Source organism: Callorhinus ursinus, unplaced genomic scaffold (assembly GCF_003265705.2).
Source record: "Callorhinus ursinus isolate GAN/ISIS: 27379988/994484 unplaced genomic scaffold, GSC_fseal_2.0 scaffold4, whole genome shotgun sequence".
NCBI lineage: Eukaryota > Metazoa > Chordata > Mammalia > Carnivora > Otariidae > Callorhinus > Callorhinus ursinus.
This window is the reverse complement of record NW_027397066.1, coordinates 2,356,722-2,378,331: the sequence shown is the minus strand read 5'-3', so window position 1 is coordinate 2,378,331 and position 21,610 is coordinate 2,356,722. Positions and strand designations below refer to the sequence as shown.

Here is a 21,610-nt window from a genome sequence, read left to right as displayed (position 1 = left end):
CCACGGCCTTGAGCCCCGTTAGGCTGGCTGCATTCTCTTTGCCCACCCTGACCTCAGGACCAGGAGCCGCTGCCTCCTCGACCCCTCTCCTGATACGCTCCCTGAGGGCAGGGCCTGTGACCCCAGCACCCAGCACGAGGCTGACACTCGGGGGGTCCCCAAAGTGGATTTATTGAGGGAAGGCTGGAGGCCGAGGGGCAGGAAGGGGACAGGGTCCGAGGAGCCCTCTGAGTGAGCTGTGGCAAGTGTCCGAGGCTGGGCCACCCCGCCCTCTCCTGGTTTGGCACCCGAAGGCAGGGTGGCCAAGGGGGCCCCCCCAAGGCCCTCAGGATGATTCGGGGCTGTCCCCCCAAGATCACGGGCGCCCGCGCATGCCCAGGCGGGGCAGCGCCAACGCGGGGGCAGGAGGGACAGCCGGTGGGGCAGGGCTTCAGGCGGCCTCAGACGAAGGTCGCATGGTGCGGGCTGGCCTTGGGCTTGGCGGGCCCACCCGGGACGGGGCTCAGGCTAGTGAGATCTGCTGTCAGGGGCCCACTGGCCCGTGACCTCTGAGGGCCTGTCCGCACCCCGGGGACGCTGCTGCCCAGCCCGGGGGCCAAGCCCGCGACGCAGTCCACGTCGATGATGGTGTTGACCGGGAGGCCCTGGCTGCCTCTGGCCCTGCCGCCTGTCACAAGAAGAGAGAGACTGTCACCCGTCTGCCCTGCCCCGGGCTCTGCAGCCCCGCAAGCACCCCGGGCAGGAGACCGCACCCCACCCTCGTCATCCAGACACAGGTGATCGGTGACCTCGGCTGCCCTGGGCCGGGGGCAGGATGCCCAGAAGGTCTGCCCCCAACACAGCCAGTGCAGAGCACCAACTGCAGCTCCCATTCAGCAAGTCCCCAGGCCCTCCTAAGAGCGGGGAGCCCTCACAGAGGGGCCGCACAGTGAAGGGGGGGCCAGCCAAGGGGGCTTCAGGCGTGAGTGACAGGGGACAGTGAAGGTGGGGGCCCCGGGTGGGGTCCCCCATGCCCCTCAGACACTCCTGGGCCCCCGCATGCCCCCACGCTGACTCAGGAACAGAGCTCAGCCACCTGCTGAGGTCCCCAACCCACCCTACCCCGCTTCCTCCTGCTGGGCTGTCTGCAGGGCTCACCCTTAGGCCAAGGGGTCCCCAGGGAGGTGTAAGTGGGAGGGATGGGGCCCTTGGCCGTGCAGGGGGGGATTGCGTTGCAGGGGGGGGCACCTGTGCCTTGGCTGGTGGGGACTGGTGGGGAGGACCAAGCACTGGGTGGGGGTGGTCCCGGGCCCTCAGGGGAAGGCCGCTGCCCGGGCATCCAGGCCTCTCTCCGCAGGCCGTGGCTGTCAGGCCGGAGCGGGGCAGGGGCCCCAGCCTGGCTTCTGCCCCCCACCCCCTCCCGAGCGCTCCCACACCCTGTTGTCCTCCTGACTGCTGCCTCGGGGCCACGTCTTCGCCCTCACAGACTCCGAGTCTTTCCCAGCCTCTCCTCCAGGTTGTGGGCACCCCTCGACACCTTCCCTCCCCGTCACACACACCTCGGGCCAAGCACCCCGCTGCCTGCCCCTCTTACAGGCCATTCAGTGGTCAGCTAGGCCTCTGGCCCCCAGCTCCCCCGACCCGCCTGGCCCAGAGCCTCCAGGCTGCCTGAAACTGCCTTGGAAGCGCCTGGACCCTGGGGTGGGTCGCTGCTCTGTCATGTCTCCAGCAGGGCCCCCAGAGGGCAGAAATGTGTCTTCCAGATGGAGTCCCCAGGGACCAGCTTGGGGGGGGGCAGGTGTGCCCCCCACCGCACCCTCAGTCTCAGCTGCCTTCCCGAGCTCCCTGGCTCACCCCAGGGTGGGTTCCCCAGGCAGGACTCCGGGGCCCTGGTCGGGCCAGGGGTGGGCGGGAGCCCTGTCCTGTCTGTAGGCATGTCCTTGGTGGTCCTGGCGCTGAGGACCTTCAGGTGCCCGTGGGGGGCAGGAGGGACCCCTCGCCCCCAGGCCACAGTGGACAGGCTGGAGGAGTGCAGCCCCCAGGGACACCGGGTCCTGCTCCACTGCCCCCTGTCCCTGGGCCTCAGTTTCCCCAGCCTTGCTGGTGGAGGGAAAGACTGCTCCCTCCCCGGCTCCCAGGCCTACAAGCACAGGTGGGGATGACCACGGAGGTCAGGAGTCTGGGCTTCCCAGCGGCTCTGTGGCCCCAGAGGTCCCCTGAGCCTGCCACATCCCACGCCTCTGGAGGTGCCTCCACACGGCCGCCCCGGGGCAAGTTGGGGCCTGCAGGCAGAGGCGGGCACCCTCTCTGACCACGTCTAGCCCGGCCTCGCAGTAGCAAGTCAAGGAGGCGGCAGGAGGGCCTTTCACCTGGGCCTGCCGGCACGTCAGCATCGCGCACCTGGCCTGCAGGGTCACCCCTGTCCCACAGCGGAGCTGCTCGGGGCCTGTCCCACTCAGGCAGGTGCAGTGGGGGTGGCGCCTCGTGGGGGAGGTCCCAAAGAGGCTGCCCTCCGGAGGTCTGAGGGTCCCCACAGGACACCCCTTTGGGTGTTTCAACAGCCACTCTGCTAGGGCTGGCTGGGATCCACCCCATCCCCTGCTTGTCACTGGGTCCCCATGGCCCCAAATGCCCGGCTGCGGGGCCCACACATGATGGGGCGGGGCTGGTCTCTGCCTGGGACCTGGGGCGTCACAGAGGCAGGGACTGGCCCCCTCAACCAGCATGTGTCTGGAGCGTTAAAGGGCCTGCGACCCCACCCAGGCTCAGGAGCCCAGCCTTCTCCCGTCCAGCCCCAGACGGACTCCCGGGAAGACACACAGCTGCAGGGAGCGGTCAGGCCTTGGCCACGGGGCCCCCCAACCCCCAGGCAGCTCAGTGGGCTCGGGACGGGGAGGAACGACAGCTTCCGGGGACAGGGCATCGGGTGGGTCCGTGGGCCAAGGACGGGGGCGTCACGGGGTGGGGGGGCGGCTGCGGTCCGGGCCCTTCCTGCCTGCCCTGCTCAGACTTGCTCTCCTGAGTAGTGGCAGCCCCAGGAACTGTGACTCAGTGGCGGGACCCAGCCCTGTGCAACAGGCGTGTGTCACAGCCCCTGGGCCAGGGCCCGCCCCAGAGCGGCTCCCGGCCCAGAGCTCTCATGGGCGCTCCCCGGCCGGTGGGGCTCCAGGGGCAGCCATTTCCAAAGGGAGGCTGGTTCTGCTCTGGGCGTGAGGTTTACTCGTGGCAAGGCTCATTAAGGTCCTCCGTCCCGGGTCCCTCACACACCCAGACCTGATGCTGGAGCCACAACCTTTGTCTCCTGCCCACTTGGGAGGCTCTGGGACCCTTCCTCTTCCTGGGAAACCGCAGACCCTGCGCCCTGACCATCCTGGAGCATGACTGCAATCCGGAGCCCCGGCTGCCCCTTGCCGGCTGTCTGTGGTCCGTCCTTCCCTGGGCCACCCCTTCCTTTGTCCACCAGCATTCTCTGTGCTAAGTACCAGCTCTGTCAGGTTGCCAAGGCTCCTCATCAGGAGAGTGTGACGCAGAGCCAGGACCCTCCTCTTGGGGACAGCATGGCACAGGGCGACCCTGGCAGGGCCAGGGCCAGGGGCATGGCCTGACCCCTTGGCCACCTCCAAGCTCTCCTTTAGGATCCAACCCCCGCTGCCTGTCCCACGGCCCTTCCTGACCCAGAGGAACCCTCCCTGGCCTCCAGGTGCCCTGCTGGGACTTCAGCCCCCGCGCTGTGCGTCACCTGTGAGGTCGGATCCTGGGTGTCTCTCCAGCCCGCCTGACGTCTCTGTGAAGCTCCCACATCACAGGGAGAGGTGGGCACAGCTGAATTGGAAAGCTGGCAGGGAGGGGAGAGGACCAGGGACAGGGACCCCAGGGTCTGCCCTTGGCCCCTGGCCCTTCCAGGCCCTCCCAAGGCCTCTGCTGGCCCTGGGTACCCCGTTCTGCCCACTTCCACAAAAGCTGACAGGGTCCCCATGGGAAAGAGCAGGGACAATCCCGACCGAAGCCCTGGTTCTAGCCCATGAAATGCACAAGGGAGCCCTCCACTTGGACCCCCAGGCCCACTAGACCACGTCTGGACTAAAGCTCTTCCTTCAGCAAATCTGTACTGAGCACCTGCTGGGTGCCTGGACCACAGCAAATGGCAGCACGCAGTGAGGGGAGGGAGAATTGGGGACCAGGCCATCTCAGGGCCAGACCGGGTGTGGGCATATGGAGAGGGTAGCCCTGGGGACGGGCTGCAGACAGGAGCCGCAGCAGTGCTGGCCCCAGGTGGGCACTGTAGCTGGGGTCCAGGACAGCAGGGGACAGCGGAGGGTGGGGTGGTAGGTCACGCTAAGGACCACGGGAGCCTGTGGCTTCCACTCAGACCCAGGAGCCAGGGAGAGCAGACCAAGGCAGGGACAGCGGGGCACGGGCACGGCCTCCGGGAGGATGGATTTGTCATAGCCAGTGCTGGGGGTCTGGGGACAGGGCTGGGCCAGCACCGTCCGCCCCGGGAAGCCTGTGGAGGCTTCCAGACAGGCATCTAGCTGGACAAGGTCTGCTCAGGTCCTTTCCAGCCAGAGCAGGGCCAGAGCACCAGAACCTGCTCTGCTGGAAACGGGGGTTCTGGCGAGTTCCCTGGCCGAGGGCTGCGCCCTGACAACTTTCAGTCCTAGGACTGGCAGCAGGCCCCTAGCACTGACGTGTCCCTGAGAAAGCCGGCCACCCCTGTGCACGCCATGGGTTGTACTGGGAAGGACTGGGCTGTCTGGCCCCGGATGTTCGCGGTGCTCAGTGTGGGGATCCTTCGGCCACCCAGAGGGAAGGGCCAGACCTCTGCTGGAGAGAGGGGACATCGGACGGGATGCATGCAGACGTGAGGAGGGACGAGGGACTAGGCGGTGGCGCCTGGGGCTGGGGACACGTGCACGGCTGTCCCCAGAGGCCTCCCTGTGGGTACTGTCCTGGACACAGCTGCGGTAAGGCAGGGCATCCACGTCATCTGGGGCTGAGCAGGGGTGACACACCAAGGCTGTGGCTGGGGGATGGGACGGGCGAGGGGGGCTGACCACTGAGCAGCCAGACCAAGACGGGCTCCCGGGATTGCAGGCACACCAAGGGCATGTGGTCTGGCTACCTTCACTGCCAAGGTCAAGGCCGTAGCCTCTGGTTAACTCTCCAGTCCTGTTCCCACGGAAACCACATTACTCGGCCCCCGCGACCCCCGCTGGGTGGGCTATGTGTGAAGGGACCAAGGGCTACAGGTGTCTGCTAGGAAGTGAGCAGTGGGTCCCAGAAAGCCCCCACTCTGGGAAGTGGGTGTGCCTTCGGGGACCCTGGACACTGACAGCTGAAGGAGGTGTCCAAGTGGGGACAGCTTCTGCCCCAGCCAGGGAGCAGCATCCCTCGTAGCTGAGCCCCCCAGACCCCGGGCTGGAGTGGCTGCACGGGGACCCCTTCCTGGGAGGGGTGCAGCCGTGCCCATGTGGTCACCGAGGGCCCCACAGTTGCTAAGGGCCGCTGGCTGCTGGGGTCCCCAGGGGCCTCGCCTCCTGGAAGGGCTAGGAGGGGCCCAGCCAGGACCCTGACCCACTCCCCTGATACCAGCATGGCCAGACAGCAGTGAGGAAAGCTGGGCTCTTCCCACGCCTGCCTGCCGCCTGGTGAGGGGAGGGGGCAGGGGGCCTTCCCGGCCCTCTCTGGCCTGTCCATCGCTCGGACAGAGGGCCAGTTGAGGAGAGATTTCTCTAAACCCAGCCCTTTGCGGAAGGGCTCCAGATGTCCCCTTGCAAAGACCTCTCCCAAATCCCACGTGGTCAAGCCTGCACCCTGGGGTTCCTGGCCACTGACCCTTTACTCATGAGTAAAGCCCCGCCTTGGGTCCGACGCCACCCGAGCGTTGGGTTGGGCTGGGGCCGGGGCTGCTGGGGCCACCGGCCCGCACTGAAGGCGGCTCCTGGGCCGCTCTGGACACCCTCACCAAACACTCAGCTCCACAGATATGTTTTGCTCCCTCATGGTGGGCGTGGGACACAGGTGCCCTGTGGGACATAATTCCTACGCCCTCTCTGAGGACGTGGACACAGGCATCTCCTCGCACACCAGCGAGAGGCCAGCACCACCCTGGGCGTGGGCCGTGGAGGGCGCACACTCGGAACTGGTCTCTGGCTCTGCTGGGACCCGAGGACGCGCACCTCCGCAGCTGGTCCTTCCCAGGACCGCAAATGCCAGGGGGTGCCCACAAACGCCCACGGTGTCTTTGGAAACCCAATGGATAACAATGAAGAAAACAGCTGGGAATCAGTGTCAAAGCCACCACAGGATTCATTTTCAGGGGCCCTCTGCATTGGACTCACTTCTCGGCCCACACATCCGTCCCAATACCTCTGTCCTCTAGCCATGCAGGGTGCTGACGGGCCTCTTTGTGCATGGCACTGGGGACTGAAGACCAGGGTGGGCAGGAGGACACCCCCACCCCGTCACCAGGAGGCCCGATGCTGGCAGCCGCCCAACCAGCTGCATGGCGCGGACGTGGCCCAGGGGCGTCAGCGCCCTGCGTCTTCACCCTGAACTGATCCTCGGTGACCACCACGTTGCTAAGAAATATTTCACAGCAATTTCGAGAATTGGTGAGAGTAACTGTGAGTGAGCTCTGCCTCCTAAACCCTGAGAAATAAAATTCAGTGCTCGGTGCCCCTTGGCGGCCCCAGGGGTGCAACAGATGCTCTTGCCCCACTCAATGGAGGAATCTCAGGGGTGGCTTCCCCTTCATTGCAACGTGGGGGCGCCTGACACACGGCTTATGGGGTCAGTGGTTCTCCCACACGGAGAGCCCACCAAAAGCCTAACTCAGAGGCCTCCAGGCTGCCGGCCCTCGCCAAGCTGGGCCCGAGTGTGTGGCACAGAAGGAAGCTCAAGCCCAAGGCCCTTCCCAGCAGGTGGGCTCGTCAGGTCCAGGGAGACACGCGTGCGTCACAGACCCTTCACGACGCCTCAGGGCCCGCCCGCCCCCCTGGCCCGTGGCCGGAGCCCCTCCGTCTCGGCACAGCAGCGAGCCCGGGGGCTGGGGCACGCGTGCTGGCCGTGGGGCCGGTCTGGCCAGGGTGCGCAGAAGACCCGTGTTCCTGCACAGCTGCCCTCACCCGACAGTGCACGGCCGCTGCGACATGATTGGGGGACAAGCCCAGCGTGGCTGCATTTCCCACACTGGTGGTCGTTCTGTGGGCAAACAGCCCACAGTGGGGGAAGCGCGTGGGCCAGACGGCCGGTACCACCTCGGAGCGCGCAGCCCCACCCAGGGCCGGCCAGCCCCGGGGGCTCCAGGCTGGGAGGAACAGGCCGCTGAGCTCAGCCGCAGATGGGGGAGGCCTGAGCACGGAGGCCATCAGCACTCTCGGAGAGGGGTGGCCCCTATCCGCCAGGCCCCCGTGCGGCCTAAGTGTGGCGCTGCGGCTCCCTGCTGCTGCCCCGAGGGGCCTCCCAGGGTCCTGCAAACGCCCCCCGCCCCCCACGCGCGCCACCTCCGTCACCGGGCGCATCTGTGGGTGTGCGCGAGGTGCTCAGGGCCACCTCCTGAGGGGAGGGCGTACCTTTAGAAGCCACTATACTAAGGCAAAACCCATTGAAAGTGGAAAGGAATTTTCAAAAGAAAAAGAAGAGAGCTTTAAACCAGTCCGATGACAAGGTCCAGAGTTTATTACTCTTGGAAGAACACAGACTCGGGACACGGGGGCGTCTACAAACGAGAGCAGAAAGTCAGCCACAGCGCAGACGTGCAAGAGTGCAACACGTGGACAGACCGCGGCTCCTCCCGGTTTGGCGTCCGTGCGCGGTCTCGGGGGAGGGCGCCGGGGAGCCTGCCCACGTGGCACATGTCCCCAGAGTGCCCAGATGTGGACATATGTACAGAACACACCACAACAAATGCCTCCTGGGCCCCCGGTCTTGGGGCACACTCGGACTGCCATCGGCATCCTGGGCCGGGCCGAGCCAAGGAGGCACCGGCGTCACCCCCCCACGGCAGACCACACGCGTGGCGTCAGGGTCCGCGCATCACCGAGCACACAGGGGAGAAAAGCCCGCCACCAGCGGCTCCATCAAAGCGTCCACTGCAAAGGCTCCTCGTCCACAGCCCAGGGATGGGGGAACGGGGGGCTGGGGTGGGGATGCAGGCACACACGTCATGGTTCGGAGCAGGACGGAACTGCTCCTGGAAGGCCGGGAGGCCCGCTTCACGCCCGGGCAGCTGCCGCTCTCGGGCGCCCAGACCGCTCAGCTCCACACCCACGAATCCCAGCGTCTGTCTGGAGGAACGCCTAGGCCTATTCCGGGCCAGGGAGCCCCAAGGACTTCCCCTGGCCCCTTGGGAGCGGAGCCACGGCGCAGCCCACACGGGGCCAGACCCCCCTGCGGTCTGCCAGGGTCGGGCAGGCGTGTGCAGCCCTCCCTACGGAGCACCGGGGTCAGAGAGCACGCTCCCTCTCCCAAACCACACGGGGCTTTCCCGGTTGCTCAAGACAAATGCTTCTTTCTTTTTTTTTTTTTTTTTCCAGTTTTAAGACCGCAACACGAGAAATGCTAGCTATCCACATTTTAGGAGTAGCACATACATTTTCGGAAACTCCCTGGGCCTTGCTGGGAGGCGGTCCTGGCCGCGGGAGCGAGGGAGAGGCTGGGGGGCAGCGCGGTCACCGCTCACACGCACCTCCCTCCCAGAGCACCCCCCGGCCCTGGCACTCTCACCCCGGGCCCCGCCATGATCCGTGCTGGCCACACGCAGAGGCGCTCCTTTCAGAAAAGGCAGAGGTGGCCCACAGTGAGCAGGACAACAAAGGTCACGTTGGAACCTCGTTAGAGCGAGGATTCTAGGTAGAGGGGGACTTACCACAGCTGTTTCTGTTTTTATTGGAAACGGAGTGGATAACACCAGGCAGACAGTGGAGGAGCAGAGAGTCAAAGGTGTGCAGGGGGGTCAAACCTGGAGGTACCTGGTCTCGGAGGTCCGGCCGAGTCCTGCAGGGTGGGGGTGGGTGGCAGTAAAGTGCTGTTGGGGCTGCTGATGTCCCCCTCCCCCGTGAGCGTCAGGTCGGCCACGTGCTCGCCCTCCATGGTCTGGACGCCCCCAGCCTCGGCTTCCTGGGAGTTGGGCGAGGGGGTCTGGGGGGCACTGAACGGCAGGCTGTCGGCCGAGCTGGGGCTGGTCGCGGGGCTCTCGCGGCAGGGTCGGGTGGGCCCCCAGGACTCTGGGGGCCGGGGAGGCTTCTCCTTGCCGTTGCTGGTCAAGCTTCTCTTGCCAAAGCTCTTGGCGGCAGTGGGCGAGGGCAGGGCCAGCTCCACGGGGCCGGGCGGTAAGCGCAGGAACTCAGGCAGCACCAGGTCCTCCTTCCTCAGCAACCCGCGCTGGTCGTCTGCTCTGTTGCTCTGAGCTTTGGAAATGAGCTCAAAAAACTCTAGTGGAAAAAACCCACATGGACCAAGCTTTAGAGAGTCCCACACCCAGGCCTGCACTGCAAAAAGTTCACCATCTAGAAAGCTCGTGTCGTGGGCTATCCCACTGCCCTGGAAACTAGAGGCTCGGGCCACCCGGGTGCCTCCATCCGGCACCCTCTCTGCCCCCGGAGCTGCAGGGAAGGCCCTACCTTGAGAATTCAGTTGTCTCAAGTCCAGACTTGAATAGACCAAAACCCCTGACTGGACACGGCTGTGTGAGGACGCTTCGAAAGGCACGTTCATCACCCATACTCCAGCCCAGGGTTCCTGAGTACCCTTGGAAGCCCTGTACCTACATCCTGGTTCCCTTGTGATGCTGAGGGGAGGCCACCTGAGGCACGAGTGAGCCCACAGCCCCCCCAAAAGGGGTCACCACCTCCTGACAAGAGCGTGGTGCTGGTGGGGTCCCCACTCTCTCCCCCACCTCTGCCTCCAGCCTGCTCGCTGGCTCCCCCAGAGCTCCTGCCTCCTTACCTGGGCTGACCACCAGCTATAACTGGAGTTCACTGTTCAAAGTAGAAGGAATCTAAGCTGACCTTTCTCTAGCATTTAAATGACACACTTTGAAGAATGACAAGGACTTTAAAATCTCAAATCTTAGTGGCTCTCGGCCGGGAGCAGGCTTGTGTCTTACTCCTGCCTCCTCGGTGGCCAGCGATGGCCAAAGGAGGGGGGTGAACGGGCTCGGGTTGGCCTTCACGGGGAGCTAGCTGTGGGTCCCGCGGCCTAGCCAGCATTCCCTGGATCACAATTCAGGTCCCAGTAACAGCTGTTAGTTTTGATTCTGCCGTTAGAAGCTTTCAGAAGAAAAAGAAGTTTCCATAAGAGATCACCTCTCCTTGGGTCTCTGAGGCCACCCTCCCTCTCCCCTGCAGGCCCAGGGAGGGCAGGGCATCCGGCCAGCAGGCTAAGGCACAGACCTGCCTCGGGACCTCTGGCCGGCAAGGTCAGCAAGTCCAGGGCCCTCCCGGCTGCTGCCTCCTCACCCCCCCCAACTGGTGACCCTGACACGGACCCCCTGACACTAACTGAGCCCTTGTAGGAGCTGGGGAGGGGAGGGCACAGGCAGACCCTTGGGGACCACTTGCTGCCCCCCTCAAGGGCACTCCGTGGCCTCTAAGAGGCCCGATGCTCAGTCTGACAACTGGGAAGAGCGGCACAGCAGCCCCAGACTGACCCGGGGCGAGGGGCATGCTCAGCTCAGTGTGACAGGGATGGCGTCCTTCTGATGTCAATGGCTCAGAGGAGTCCTAATGACGGCCCTGGAAGACTAACATCGCATTCACTAGAAAACGTGGAAGTTGTAAAAAGCACACATACCCTCTGCTTCGTCCAAATTAATTTTCTGATATTTTTTTTTCCCAATCTTTGCAATAGATTCTTCTCTCTTTGAAAGCCGGGGATCCCTAGCATTTTTTCCATTTTCTCCTTTTATTTTAATAGAATTAGACTTGCCTAGCGTTCTCTCCTCTCCCTGCATTAGAAGGAAAGTCAAAGTTCCGCTTACACGTCAGACACATGACAACACACAATCCAGCAGTTAAGAGACAAAAAGCACCCCCCGAAATACAGACTTTACATGCCTTGCGGAAAAACCAATCACAGCGATAAAGGTCACAAGAACAAGAGCATGAGCGTGAGGCACCACCCCCCCAACGCAGGGGAAGAGCCAGCCCACGGTCAGGGGGAGCCAGGCAGCAGACGGGGAGCAGGGTGCGGGGCCGGCCCCGAGCGCACAGCCCCTGGGCACAAGAGGAGGCGCACAGAGGAGCGGGAGGGGCCCGGCCCGAGCTGTGCCAGCCAGCAGCGAAGGGCCCGTGCGGACAAGGGCAGAGAGCAATTACCGTAGCCGAGTGATTTCTGGAACTGGAATTTACAGCTACATTCTGTTTGGCTGGTGCACTTTTCTGTTTCTCTGTGGATACTAAACATAATGAAACACGGTTTATAATTACAGCGAATTGCAAATCCACCTGAACATTCAAATATAATCATATTTCTATTGTTTTTGAGAGAGAGCTGTAGAGAAGCCCAAGGTACGAGACATCCTGTATTAAAGACGCACATATGGGCCAAACCCCTGGTGCAGGACGAAGGGACAAAGACCACCCTCTCCCACCCGCCATTTCGGGGGCAGGAAATGCTCATCATGTGAAGACGTGTGCAGGAGGCACGGCGGGTCCTCCTGCAGATGCGGGGACTTGTGGAGGTGTGGCGGATGAAAAGCTCGTTTCAGGTCCTGTCTTGTACGAATATTCTTTAGAAAGCCAAAGAGTCTCACACTTATGACATGTTTTCAAATACGGCTGTTGCCCCACGTCGCGATGGCAGGCTGGCTTCTGCCAGCACCAGAGGGACAAAGACCACTCCTCTGGCCCGGAATCAACTAGAGGACTAACCGCGCTCCTGCCTGTCCCCAGCTTTACAAGCCTGCAGTGGCTCCTGCCTGCAGCACCCTCGTCACACTCCCCTGGGCACAAACAGGCCAGAAGGTCTGACCTTCCCAGACCCTGAGGGAGGCCCACGCCCTGCTCAGGCCACTCACTCCACTGTGGCCAGGTACCAGGCCCCAGACTGAGAGCACAGCGTTCTCTGGAACCGAGGGTGGGCCCGGGAGGATGTCTCCTCGGCAACAAGGCGGGAGAGGAGCAGGAACTGGAGCATGGAGGGCCTCCAAGGGGGCAGAGATAAGTGAGCCCAGCTACACTGTGGAGCAGAGTCAGCCTCGCTGGGTGGAAGCCCAGGAAAGGGAAGAAGCCGTCCAAAGCGGCACCGAGCAGCTCCTTGCAGAGTTATCTCCTTGCTTGGGTACTGGGTAGGAGGTTCCAGAAAGCCCTCTCCAGGAGACACGCTTCCTACTGCCCTCCGCCTAGAAGGGGGCTGGGTGTTCTGAGGAGGAGCGTCGGGAGTGAAGTGTGGGGGACTGGCTGCTGGCCCCGAGGTCGGGCACCGGCTGTGGGTACCCCAGTGTCCCCAGGGCAGGCCGGTCACGGCAGAGGCAGCATGAGGGGAAGGGCTGTGTAAACCTCCCGGTTCCCCGCACACAAGCAACAAGTGGGGTCGCTGACGGCACCAGTCCACGGCCTATCTACTGCTCGGCCTATGTCCCTTGTGCAGACCACCGTGAGGCCTCCCAGGAGGGAGCACTCTCTGGCCAAAGCCCTGGACACAGGGAGCGCTGGAACCTCGGCGCAATCCTATGGGGAGGGGGTGTCGAGGAGGCCTGTCGCCCCTTCTTACAGCTGAGAGGACACCCCCCCACTTGTCAGCAGGCGGGCAGATCCCCGAGCGAGGCCCTCATGCTCCTGGTCCCACTGCCTCTGGCCTACAGACAGGCCTGGACCGGGCTGGACCCCTCAGATGCCCAGCTAGGGCTGAGTTCTGTCATGCAGGGGGGTTGCCTGGCCCTGTAAGACCCTAAATGAGACCACTGGGGCAGCAGGGCTGGGGGCTTTCAGGAGGCAGAGAGAAGGGGACACCAGCAGGTCAGGGGGACCAGGGGAAGCCTCGGGGCCTGGCTTACCTTTCCCTCTGGAGGGCTCTTTCTCCTCCAAGATGACCCGCTGCCCATCCAGACTTGATATGGGGGCGCCAAGGTCCAGGGGCTCCTTCTCTCCACTCTAGAGGCAGAGATGGTGCATCGAGTCACTCACCCAGGTCGGAACTGTCCGGCACGGCTGTGTGTGGTCCAGCTGCTGACAGGAAGCCCATTCCAGGTATGATGGAGTCACACGCCAGGTGACCCCAGGTCCTAGCCCCTTGGAGAGCTGCCTCAGAGGGCACCCCACAGGTGCCCAGCCAACATGCATGGGACCACGCCAGGGCTGGCCACACACTCCTGCCACAGAGAACATGGCTTCTGAGCCCTGGCCGGCCCGCGGGGATCTGAGACCCAGGGGAAGGAATGTTTGTGAATGCTGCAGACATCTCAGTCTACAGAGCCGATGCCTTAAATATCGCATCAAGTTGGCATGAGTCTGTGCACTGCTCCTATCCTGGGTGAGGCGCGTGCAAAAACCCGCCCCCCGCCCCTCAGACGCGGCTGGAGGGTGAGGGGTGAACGCAGAACGCCTCCCCTGCCGACTAGACAAAGGACCCTGAACTCGTAGGTCGGCTCCCTGAGTTCCATCAGTCGGGAGAACAATAAAAGTGACCAGATGCCACGTCGGAGAGCGACGGCCAGCTCCTGGCACCGGCCATGCGGAAACGGAGCGCCAGCTCACAGGGCTGCCCTGCTCTCCACCTTCCTGCCCTAGGTGGGCGCCATTCACTGAAGAGGCCGCATCTGTCACAACCCACTCCACAAGAATTCTCCGTGGCTAGAGCCCCACGGCAGTGGACCCGCTCTTCCCAGTCAGGGTCTCAGCAGCCCGAACACAGCTCACCCAGGAACAAGCCCAGGGGCATGCTCCCAAGACTGACCCCAGTTTACAGATAGGGAGACTGAGGCCCAGAGGGGTGAAGTGCTAGCTCAGAATCTCAACAGAGTAAGCAGCAGGGCGCCCAGGCCACGTCCCTCTCCGACCAGCAGCCGGGAAGGGGCTTCAGGCTACCCTCAGGATGTCTGTCAACAACTTAACATGGTCCCCTCACTCATTTCAAGGCTCCTTAACAATGGGGGCCCAAGTCAGAGAAAAATTAAAATCCTAAAAATACTTTTTGGGCACCTGTGCGGCTTAATCGAAGCGTCCGACTCTTAATTTCGGCTCAGGTCGCGATCTCAAGTCAGGGATGGGGCCCTGCCTGGGGCTCCCTGCTCAACAGGGAGTCTGCTGGAGAATCTCTCTCTTCCTCACGCCTCCCTCCCCACTCACATGTGTTCTCTCAAAAAAAAAAAAAAATCCTAAAAGTACTTGAAATCATAGCTCTGATAAAGTTTATTTTTCTGAAGAAGGAACACAAGGCGAACACTGTGTCATTGATCACCAGATTTCACAGCAAAGGAGGATAGTGTGCTTGGAACACATGGTGCTTTCAGCAGAGACCAGGTCTCGGGTACGCGGGCTCCCTGACCCAGGACATCGCCCACAAACACCCTCTGCTCACAGGGACAGGGGACTCCGCTCCGGCTCAAGCTGGTGTCTTTGCCCCAAAGTGTGGTCCGCTCTCACCCACTCACCTACCCCAGGGATCCTGCTTGGAAATGACAGAGTTTTGAATCTAGCGGTGCAGACAGGACTTGGGAGGTGTCAGGGAGAGCGCCCCCCCCTTCCCCAGAGGCCGCCAGCAGAAGTCTAGCAGCCGCTCACATGCAGGACATATCAGTACCCTTGGCATGCAGCCAGCCAAGCACGTCTGCAAATGGCAGACGTATTACCAATACCCCCGGTATTCCAGGGGTTTTTAGTGGTGTGTTTCCCCTTTTGGTTTCCCTGGACCAAAGCCACATCTCCACGATCACCCAGAGCCCGCTGGGAATGATCAGGTGTCAATAAACAACGAGGATTTCCACTCACGGGGATGCCCGCCCACCAGGGCTTCGTGGCCTCTGCTTCTACACGCCCCCATCCACGGAGCCTCAGGGGCCAGCAGCCCGTGAGCTGGACTGTCCGCACAGGGAGCACAGCCGTGGGGCCCCCACGTCACTCACCAGCCTGGCCACCAGCTCATTCAGGTGCAGGCCATATTTGGCCACCACGGGCCGCAGCACTTCTGTGACGGGCTTGGTGGGCTTGGCCTTGAGTCCCACGGACCGGTTAATTGGAACCAGATCCAGCCTGGTTGGAGGAGGAGACACATGAACAGAGTTGCTGCGGATACATACTTAGCTATTCCTCCTTGAGGGCACCACAATGCGGCGGCACCATGGGGTCACCAGGTCAGCACCAGGTTACGGCTGTGGAGCACTTTCAGCATGAGAAGGAAGCCATGGGGGGGCGGGGGGAGCTTCTCGAAGGTTTCCAGTGGGCTGTCACAGCCGGCAAAGAGTGCCCCCCACCCCAGCAGATGGCCAGCACTCTGCTGTCCCGCCTGCGCACCCCTGGGTGCAGCCCTATGGCAGCTGCGACACAGGATGGAGAGTGACCCCTTGGCTCCGTGGGTCCCTGGGGGCTGCGTGCAGCCGCTGCCACCCCCCACCCTGCTCATGAAGGGGGCGCCAGCCTTCCTTTCCCAGCCCAGCATGCAGGGCTCGCAGGGACACCCCCAGAGACAGCCACGTGGCCCGGAGACCGCAGGAAACCGCAGGGGCGTTTTTCGTACCGAAACAAAGTACGCTTCTCTAGCCGCAGGTCCCGAGACTCCAAGATGCTACTGTCTTGATGCAGCACCAGAGGCTTTGCAACGCAGGAGAGAACAGAGACCAACGTCAGAGTGGGGGTGAGCCCGTGCCCCTGACACGCCCCCCGACCGCCCTGGGATGCACAGCTGGGTGGAGCAAATTGCGGCTTCAAAACCAGCTGCCCAGAGGAGGCCGAGCTGCAGAGAAGCAAACATTTGCATGCTGAGGGCTCCTGGCAGGGGGGCCAGGCTCCAGTGGCAGAGCCATCAGCCTGAGGGCCTCAACCAGCCCCAGCCTACGGCGACTGGGCAGGTTTAGCCGACCAGACCAACAGACCCGCCCTTCCCCCCACCCCTGCCCATGGCAGGGCCCCAAGGGTCCACGCAGCCCCATACCTTGTCCCCGCCCACCAGGAAAAGGTCGACGGCAGCCCCGTTGATGCCATGTCGTTCGCAGAGTCCAGCCAGGACCTCTTTGATGGACAGCCCTGGCTTGACAACCACCACGCAAGACGTCCCATCAGGGAGCTGGATGCAGCAGGGCTTGGCAGCCTTGTCCCGCTCTGGCACCGAGGTCCTGCAGGCCTCCGGCTGGGGAGCCAGGAGACAAGTGTTACAGGCAGGTGCGCAGGGTGCCGGGGGAAGGGCTCCGGCGGGCTCGCGTGGGCCTCGGGAGGCTGTACGGTGCATCTCCCTGAGCCACACGCAGCTCCGTACACGCAGAAACTCCGCGACAGATCTGCACGGGGGCTGGGCACGAGAAGCCGACAGAGTTGTTGGGGCTTCTACAGTAACCCAGGAGAGAAGAGAGGAAGTCTGTCTGCACCTCCAGCCTTATCTTCCAATCTCTGTGGAACCATTTCCAAGGGCCGTATTTAAGGAGCTTTCGTGCTCAGAATAGGATGGGCCCTGCCGAGCTGTTTTCAGGGTTCTCGTCTTGGCCTCCCTGAGCTGGAAGCGGATGGAGTCATTCTGTGGGACCCACTCCTCCTGCCTCTCAGTCTGCGGCACTGGGGACCCACCAGGCAGGGCCTGGGGCCCAACCCAGGCGGGGAGGCCCCTCTGCTGCTTCTCTGCTGCTTCTCCTGGCCTTTGCAGCCCCTCCTGCCAGAGCCCCCAGGACTGGAGGCCTCTCTGACAGGCACAGACTGTGGGCAGCACCCTGGCCTGAGGGAGGGGCTAGGGCAGCTCAGACAAGGGCTCAGAGGCAGGAACATGCACCCGAGGGGATAAGGAACCCCCCACCCCCCCGCCCCACGTAGACACCAGCCATCAGGTCAGGAGAAAACAGTGAGGGGTGGGGTTGGTTTGTTACTGACCATCCCTACATTACTCAGTGCTCAGCATGCTAAGTGTGGGGAGGCCAGGGGCCGCGATCCTGCTTTAGCTGCTGGCAGAGGGCCCGCTCTGCCAGCGCCAGCGCTAGGCTGGGGCCTCGGGTGCCCTTTCCACCCAGAGGAGGCTCGACACCTCTGCCTGGGTGAGGACACGGCCCAGGTTCACCAAGTGTTCAGCAGTGAGACGCACCCGCAGGGTGGGGGAAGGTGGGCAGGGAGAGGAGGGGGGAAGGTGGGCAGGAAGAAGCGTCTGCATTATTCATCGACTAAGCCAGGAGCGCAGGAAATTGCTATTTAGTGCTCTGTCCCAGCACCAGGACCCACACTCAGATGTGGGGGCTCCTGATGGGCAGGGGGCGGACCAAGAGGCCATCCGGGGCCCCGTGTGTGCAGCAGACCTCTGGGTCTCTCCGCGATGTCTCCTGTGGTCTCTGAGTTACAACAGCATCCCCTGGCTGCAGACGGCCCCCCCGCACAGGTCCTTCCCATGTGTGACCTACCCCACCACTATCTCCTCCTGACAGTCTGGAAATCTCTGCCACCCCAACTGCATTCCGGAAAACATAGTTTGTAGGTGGTAGGCTGAGGATAAAACAGGCCCAACTATTCCCTTCCCACGGATGCAGATGCAGGAATAAAGGGTCTTTGTTTTAAGCCAGAGTTTTGGGGTGGTTTGGCGGGCAGCCACACCGAACTGACGCGTGGTTAAACCCCTCCAGCTTTAACTGATACACAGTGTAACTGAAGAAGGAATAATATGCTACATTGTCGCTTAACAATGACAAGTGACTAGGATGTTGGCAACAATTAGGGTTTCCAAACCTGGTATCAGACCACAGACAACAGCCAGCAGGCCCCTAACTGGAGACTGGGGCCGCGTGGGTAGGGTGCAAGGGGAGGTGGAGCCCCCCGCCGCAGCCAGGCCCCCACTGGCAGAAGCACAAAACACAGGAAGGTTTGCGTTAGTAGGATATTCCAACTGTGAGACAAACACAGAGCACCTGGCTTCAGAGCCTTCTGTTTGCTCTTAGTGGGAGTTCAAAACATGGCAAATGAATGAGAGCAAAAAGACATCCAGAGTAAATCCAGAAATAGCTTTAGTACTCAAGGAGCAGTCCTCCCCCATCTGCCAAACGGGTGCCCACGCGGCCAGGAGCGCTAGGCTGGCAAGGGCCCCGGCCCAAGCCCCGCTCCCCGCATTCAACGCACGCATTTGTGGGGCTTTGTGAGCGTGGGCTCTGCATGACTGATGGGGATGGGGAGGTGGTGACTTACCAGGTCCAAGCTCCCCGTGGAGGACACGGAGCCCTGTGACTCACGGCGGCCCAGGCCTCCATTGGCGTGCAGGGGCTCTTGATGGGGAAACACAGTGACTCAGAAAACCAAACAGCACCAGCTCTACTTTTCCCCACTTACTGTCGCGTCTCCCAACCCCACCCTTCAGGCTGAGCAGACAAAGGACGTGGAGAAGCCTTTCCTAGGCACGGCCTCCCCTCGCGGACAGTCAGGCGCACCCCCTGGGCATAGCTAGATGGCGCGCTCTGCTCTGCCCTTGGCCATAGCCGGACTCTGGACCGGCTTCTGGGCCCAGATGAAAACATCCCAGCTGGTTACCGCACCTCTGCCCACGGCTCAACTCGCATCTTCCTACAAAGTCCTCAAGTGAGCCGACAACCATGCCCTTCACCACCGCCACCTGAACTCACTGCTATCTTTGGCTAAAGAGCATGAAAACTGACCCAGAGAGGTCCTTTGAGAACACGGGACCTGCTCCCCAGTCATGCCGCTGAGCCACAGCCGGCAGCTGCAGGCCCGGAAGTAAGGAGACAGCAGCGCCGGGTCCCACTGACCTTCTGAGCCACTGGCCCACTGTCCTGTCTCCCAGGTGCTCAGGAGTCCCTGCCCCCATCTAACAACTCGTCCCACCCCCACAGCGGTCTCTCACTGGTTGAATTCTGCAAGTCTGTCTGCCCGGCCTTTAGAAAGAACACTTGCATTAACCACCCACATCACGACCCAGGAGCACGGCCATCTGTAAAATGGGTACAAGAAGACAGAGTTGGCGGGCTGCTCTGAGGAGGGGATAAGATGAACGCTATGCAGACCGCCTGGCACAGCATCGGCCCTGTCCCAGGAGTGGCCACTGCCTCTCACCCGCAGGTGCTCCCTGTCTGTGCCCTCTCCATAAAGCCCCAAACTTGGGGACCACAGGCCTGGAGTCTGTGGGTTATTTCCTGGAAAACAATTCCTTCCTTGAGAATCCCTCAAGGAGAAAATCCTTCCGAGGCCTTTCCACCTCGTGCTTTTTCATGCCTGGTGTCAGCAGCTGTTTCTCTCTGCCTTATCCAGAAAGTGCTCTCATTCCCTAGGACCCACCTCCCAGGATGAGCCTGTCCCTCCCACACCATCTTCTGAGCTACGCACAAGAAAGAAACCAAGGAAGAAAATATCTAGAACAGGTGACCTTTCAGATTTACAATAATAAGAAATTACAAAGGCTCGTGTAGCCCTACGCACACCTGGAAGAAAGCGTACCGGGGAAACCGAGAGGCAGTCCGGGTACACAGGTAGGACACTTGTATTTTTCTTCTCCTCCCAGTTTCTTTTCTTTCTTTTTTTTTTTTTTAAGATTTTATTTATTTACTTGACAGACAGAGACACAGCGAGAGAGGGAACACAAGCAGGGGGGAGCGGGAGAGGGAGAAGCAGGCTTCCCGCGGAGCAGGGAGCCCGATGCGGGGCTCGATCCCAGGACTGTGGGATCACGACCTGAGCCGAAGGCAGACGCTTAACGACTGAGCCCCCCAGGCGCCCCTCTCCTCCCAGTTTCCTACAAGAGGCCAGGAGAGGACGGGACGCGAGGCCCACCCCCGCAGGGCGCCCTGACCTGCAGGGGAGGGGTTGGCATGCACCCTCACCCCCCTTCTCAAAAGGCGCTCAAGCCGCCCTGGTGCGCTCTGGCTGGCCCGCCCCAAAGGGCCACGCCCGGGACACAGCGCCGCGCTCCCCGCACCCGAGATGCGCCCTCCCGGCCCGGCCCCACCACCCCGCCTGCGCCCAAACGGGCCACCTCCCGGCCACCCATCTGCACCCCACAAACCGTTTGTGGGGTCACCGTGCTCCTTCTTCCTCTGGGACCGCCCGGTGCTCCTGGTCCTTGACCAAGAGAAGAAGGCTCCTTTCCTCTTCTTCTCGCTCTCCTCATCGCCCAGCTCCTCATTCAGGGACCTTCCTGACTTCGATTTCCCGCTCAGCTGCCGTCCAATGGAGACGTTAACATAACATGATCTCAACGTTACCCAAAGCGTGAGGGCGGCGGAACCCCCACCCCCAGCCACAGGCACAGGGCGTCCCGGGGAGGCTGTGTGGTCCTGGGGGGGGAGCGCTGCATCCCAGCGGCCTCTGCTCTCCCTCCTCACAGGGCGGCTCCCCTCACTGAGACGATGCGGCCGGAGCGCAGGTACCTTTTTTGGCGTGGACACACTGGAGTGCTCCGAGCTGACGCTGTGCTTGGAGGCTGGGCTGCTGGGGACCTGCAGCGCATCGGGGAGCGAGCGGCCTTCCACCTCGGCCAGGATGCACTCCTGGTACAGCTGGGACTTGAGAAAGCGGGTGTAGCTGTCGAACTTCATCAGGTTGAAGATCTACAGAGCACATGCCACACGGTTTAGCTCCGGAAGCAGCTAGGAACGTGCAGTCCCAGAGAAGCTCTATTTTGTTAAGTAAGAATGAGACCCAGAGTAACCAGAGATTTGAAGGAAGCGAGAACCGCCTTGGAAATACTTCCCTCCATTTCCCCACATTATTCGTGTGATTTAGCAACAGAAGTCATCTCCGAGGGGCCAGTGGGACCTGGGCTCTAAAACATATTAGGTCCCACGTACCCTTTTAATCACAGTGACGTCCTAGAATTGAACAACTCCGCACCTACGTGCATGTGACATCCACGCATCTGTGACATCACACAAAGGAGAGGCCACTGCAGCCTGCTCCCCGAGAGCCGGGTGGGTGACACGGGGCTCCTTCTGGCCACACCACACCCGTCGGCACCCCTCCTCTCTGTCTGGTGGCTGGCTCGCGAGCACACTCTCCCACAAGGAGAGAACCCTGGCGAGGAGTCCCTGTGGGAAACTGAGGCACAGTCACCTGGAGCTGCTGCTCCTTGAACATGTCGGGGTGCGGAGCACTGAGAATGTCATCAGCCAGCTGGGCCTGGCTGTCGATGTTGACGGGAGTGGTGGCTTTGCTGCACAGGAACTTGCTGAAGATCTCGCGGGCCCTGTAGGAAAGCTGAAGGACACGTGTGTGAGCGGGGCGCAAGAGACACAGCCCCCCCCCCCCCCGTGCACGGGTGCTGCTGGTGTCACTCCGTATTCCAGAGCCAGACACGGGGCCAGGCACTGGAGATGCGTTTTCTTAGGGCCCAATAAATATTTCTTGATTGAATAAATAAAAGTCCAAGCCAGTACAAAAGTTTTCACCAAATAGGCTCCTCCCTGGATTTTCTCAGTGGGCTATGAAACTGTTCGAGACTCAGGTGCTGCGTCCAGGGGGCGCCGTCCCGTGTTCAGCGCCTCACGCACTCAGCCCCAGCAAAGGGG

At 62.1% G+C, this 21,610-nt stretch overlaps 1 protein-coding gene across 6 annotated transcripts in view; it reads right to left on the bottom strand.

The window, feature by feature from the left end:
• Positions 1-163: 163 nt before the first annotated feature.
• The window catches only part of RGS12 (regulator of G protein signaling 12), a 109,123-nt gene continuing 87,676 nt past the window's right edge, over positions 164-21,610 (bottom strand). For 3 of the 6 annotated variants that reach the window (XM_025887528.2, XM_025887529.2, XM_073891358.1), the window contains 12 exons: positions 21,156-21,299; positions 20,474-20,653; positions 20,110-20,263; positions 18,285-18,361; positions 16,069-16,263; positions 15,655-15,728; positions 15,044-15,170; positions 12,977-13,073; positions 11,298-11,377; positions 10,774-10,927; positions 8,952-9,413; positions 164-667 (listed from right to left, as the gene is read on the bottom strand). In XM_025887528.2, coding sequence (XP_025743313.1) covers positions 441-667; positions 8,952-9,413; positions 10,774-10,927; positions 11,298-11,377; positions 12,977-13,073; positions 15,044-15,170; positions 15,655-15,728; positions 16,069-16,263; positions 18,285-18,361; positions 20,110-20,263; positions 20,474-20,653; positions 21,156-21,299 — 1,971 coding nt within the window. In that variant the 3' untranslated portion in view covers positions 164-440. Of the gene's footprint in view, positions 668-8,848; positions 9,414-10,773; positions 10,928-11,297; positions 11,378-12,976; positions 13,074-15,043; positions 15,171-15,654; positions 15,729-16,068; positions 16,264-18,284; positions 18,362-20,109; positions 20,264-20,473; positions 20,654-21,155; positions 21,300-21,610 lie in introns of those variants that run through there. The other 3 variants (XR_012377825.1, XM_025887530.2, XM_073891356.1) reach the window with 3 other exon arrangements.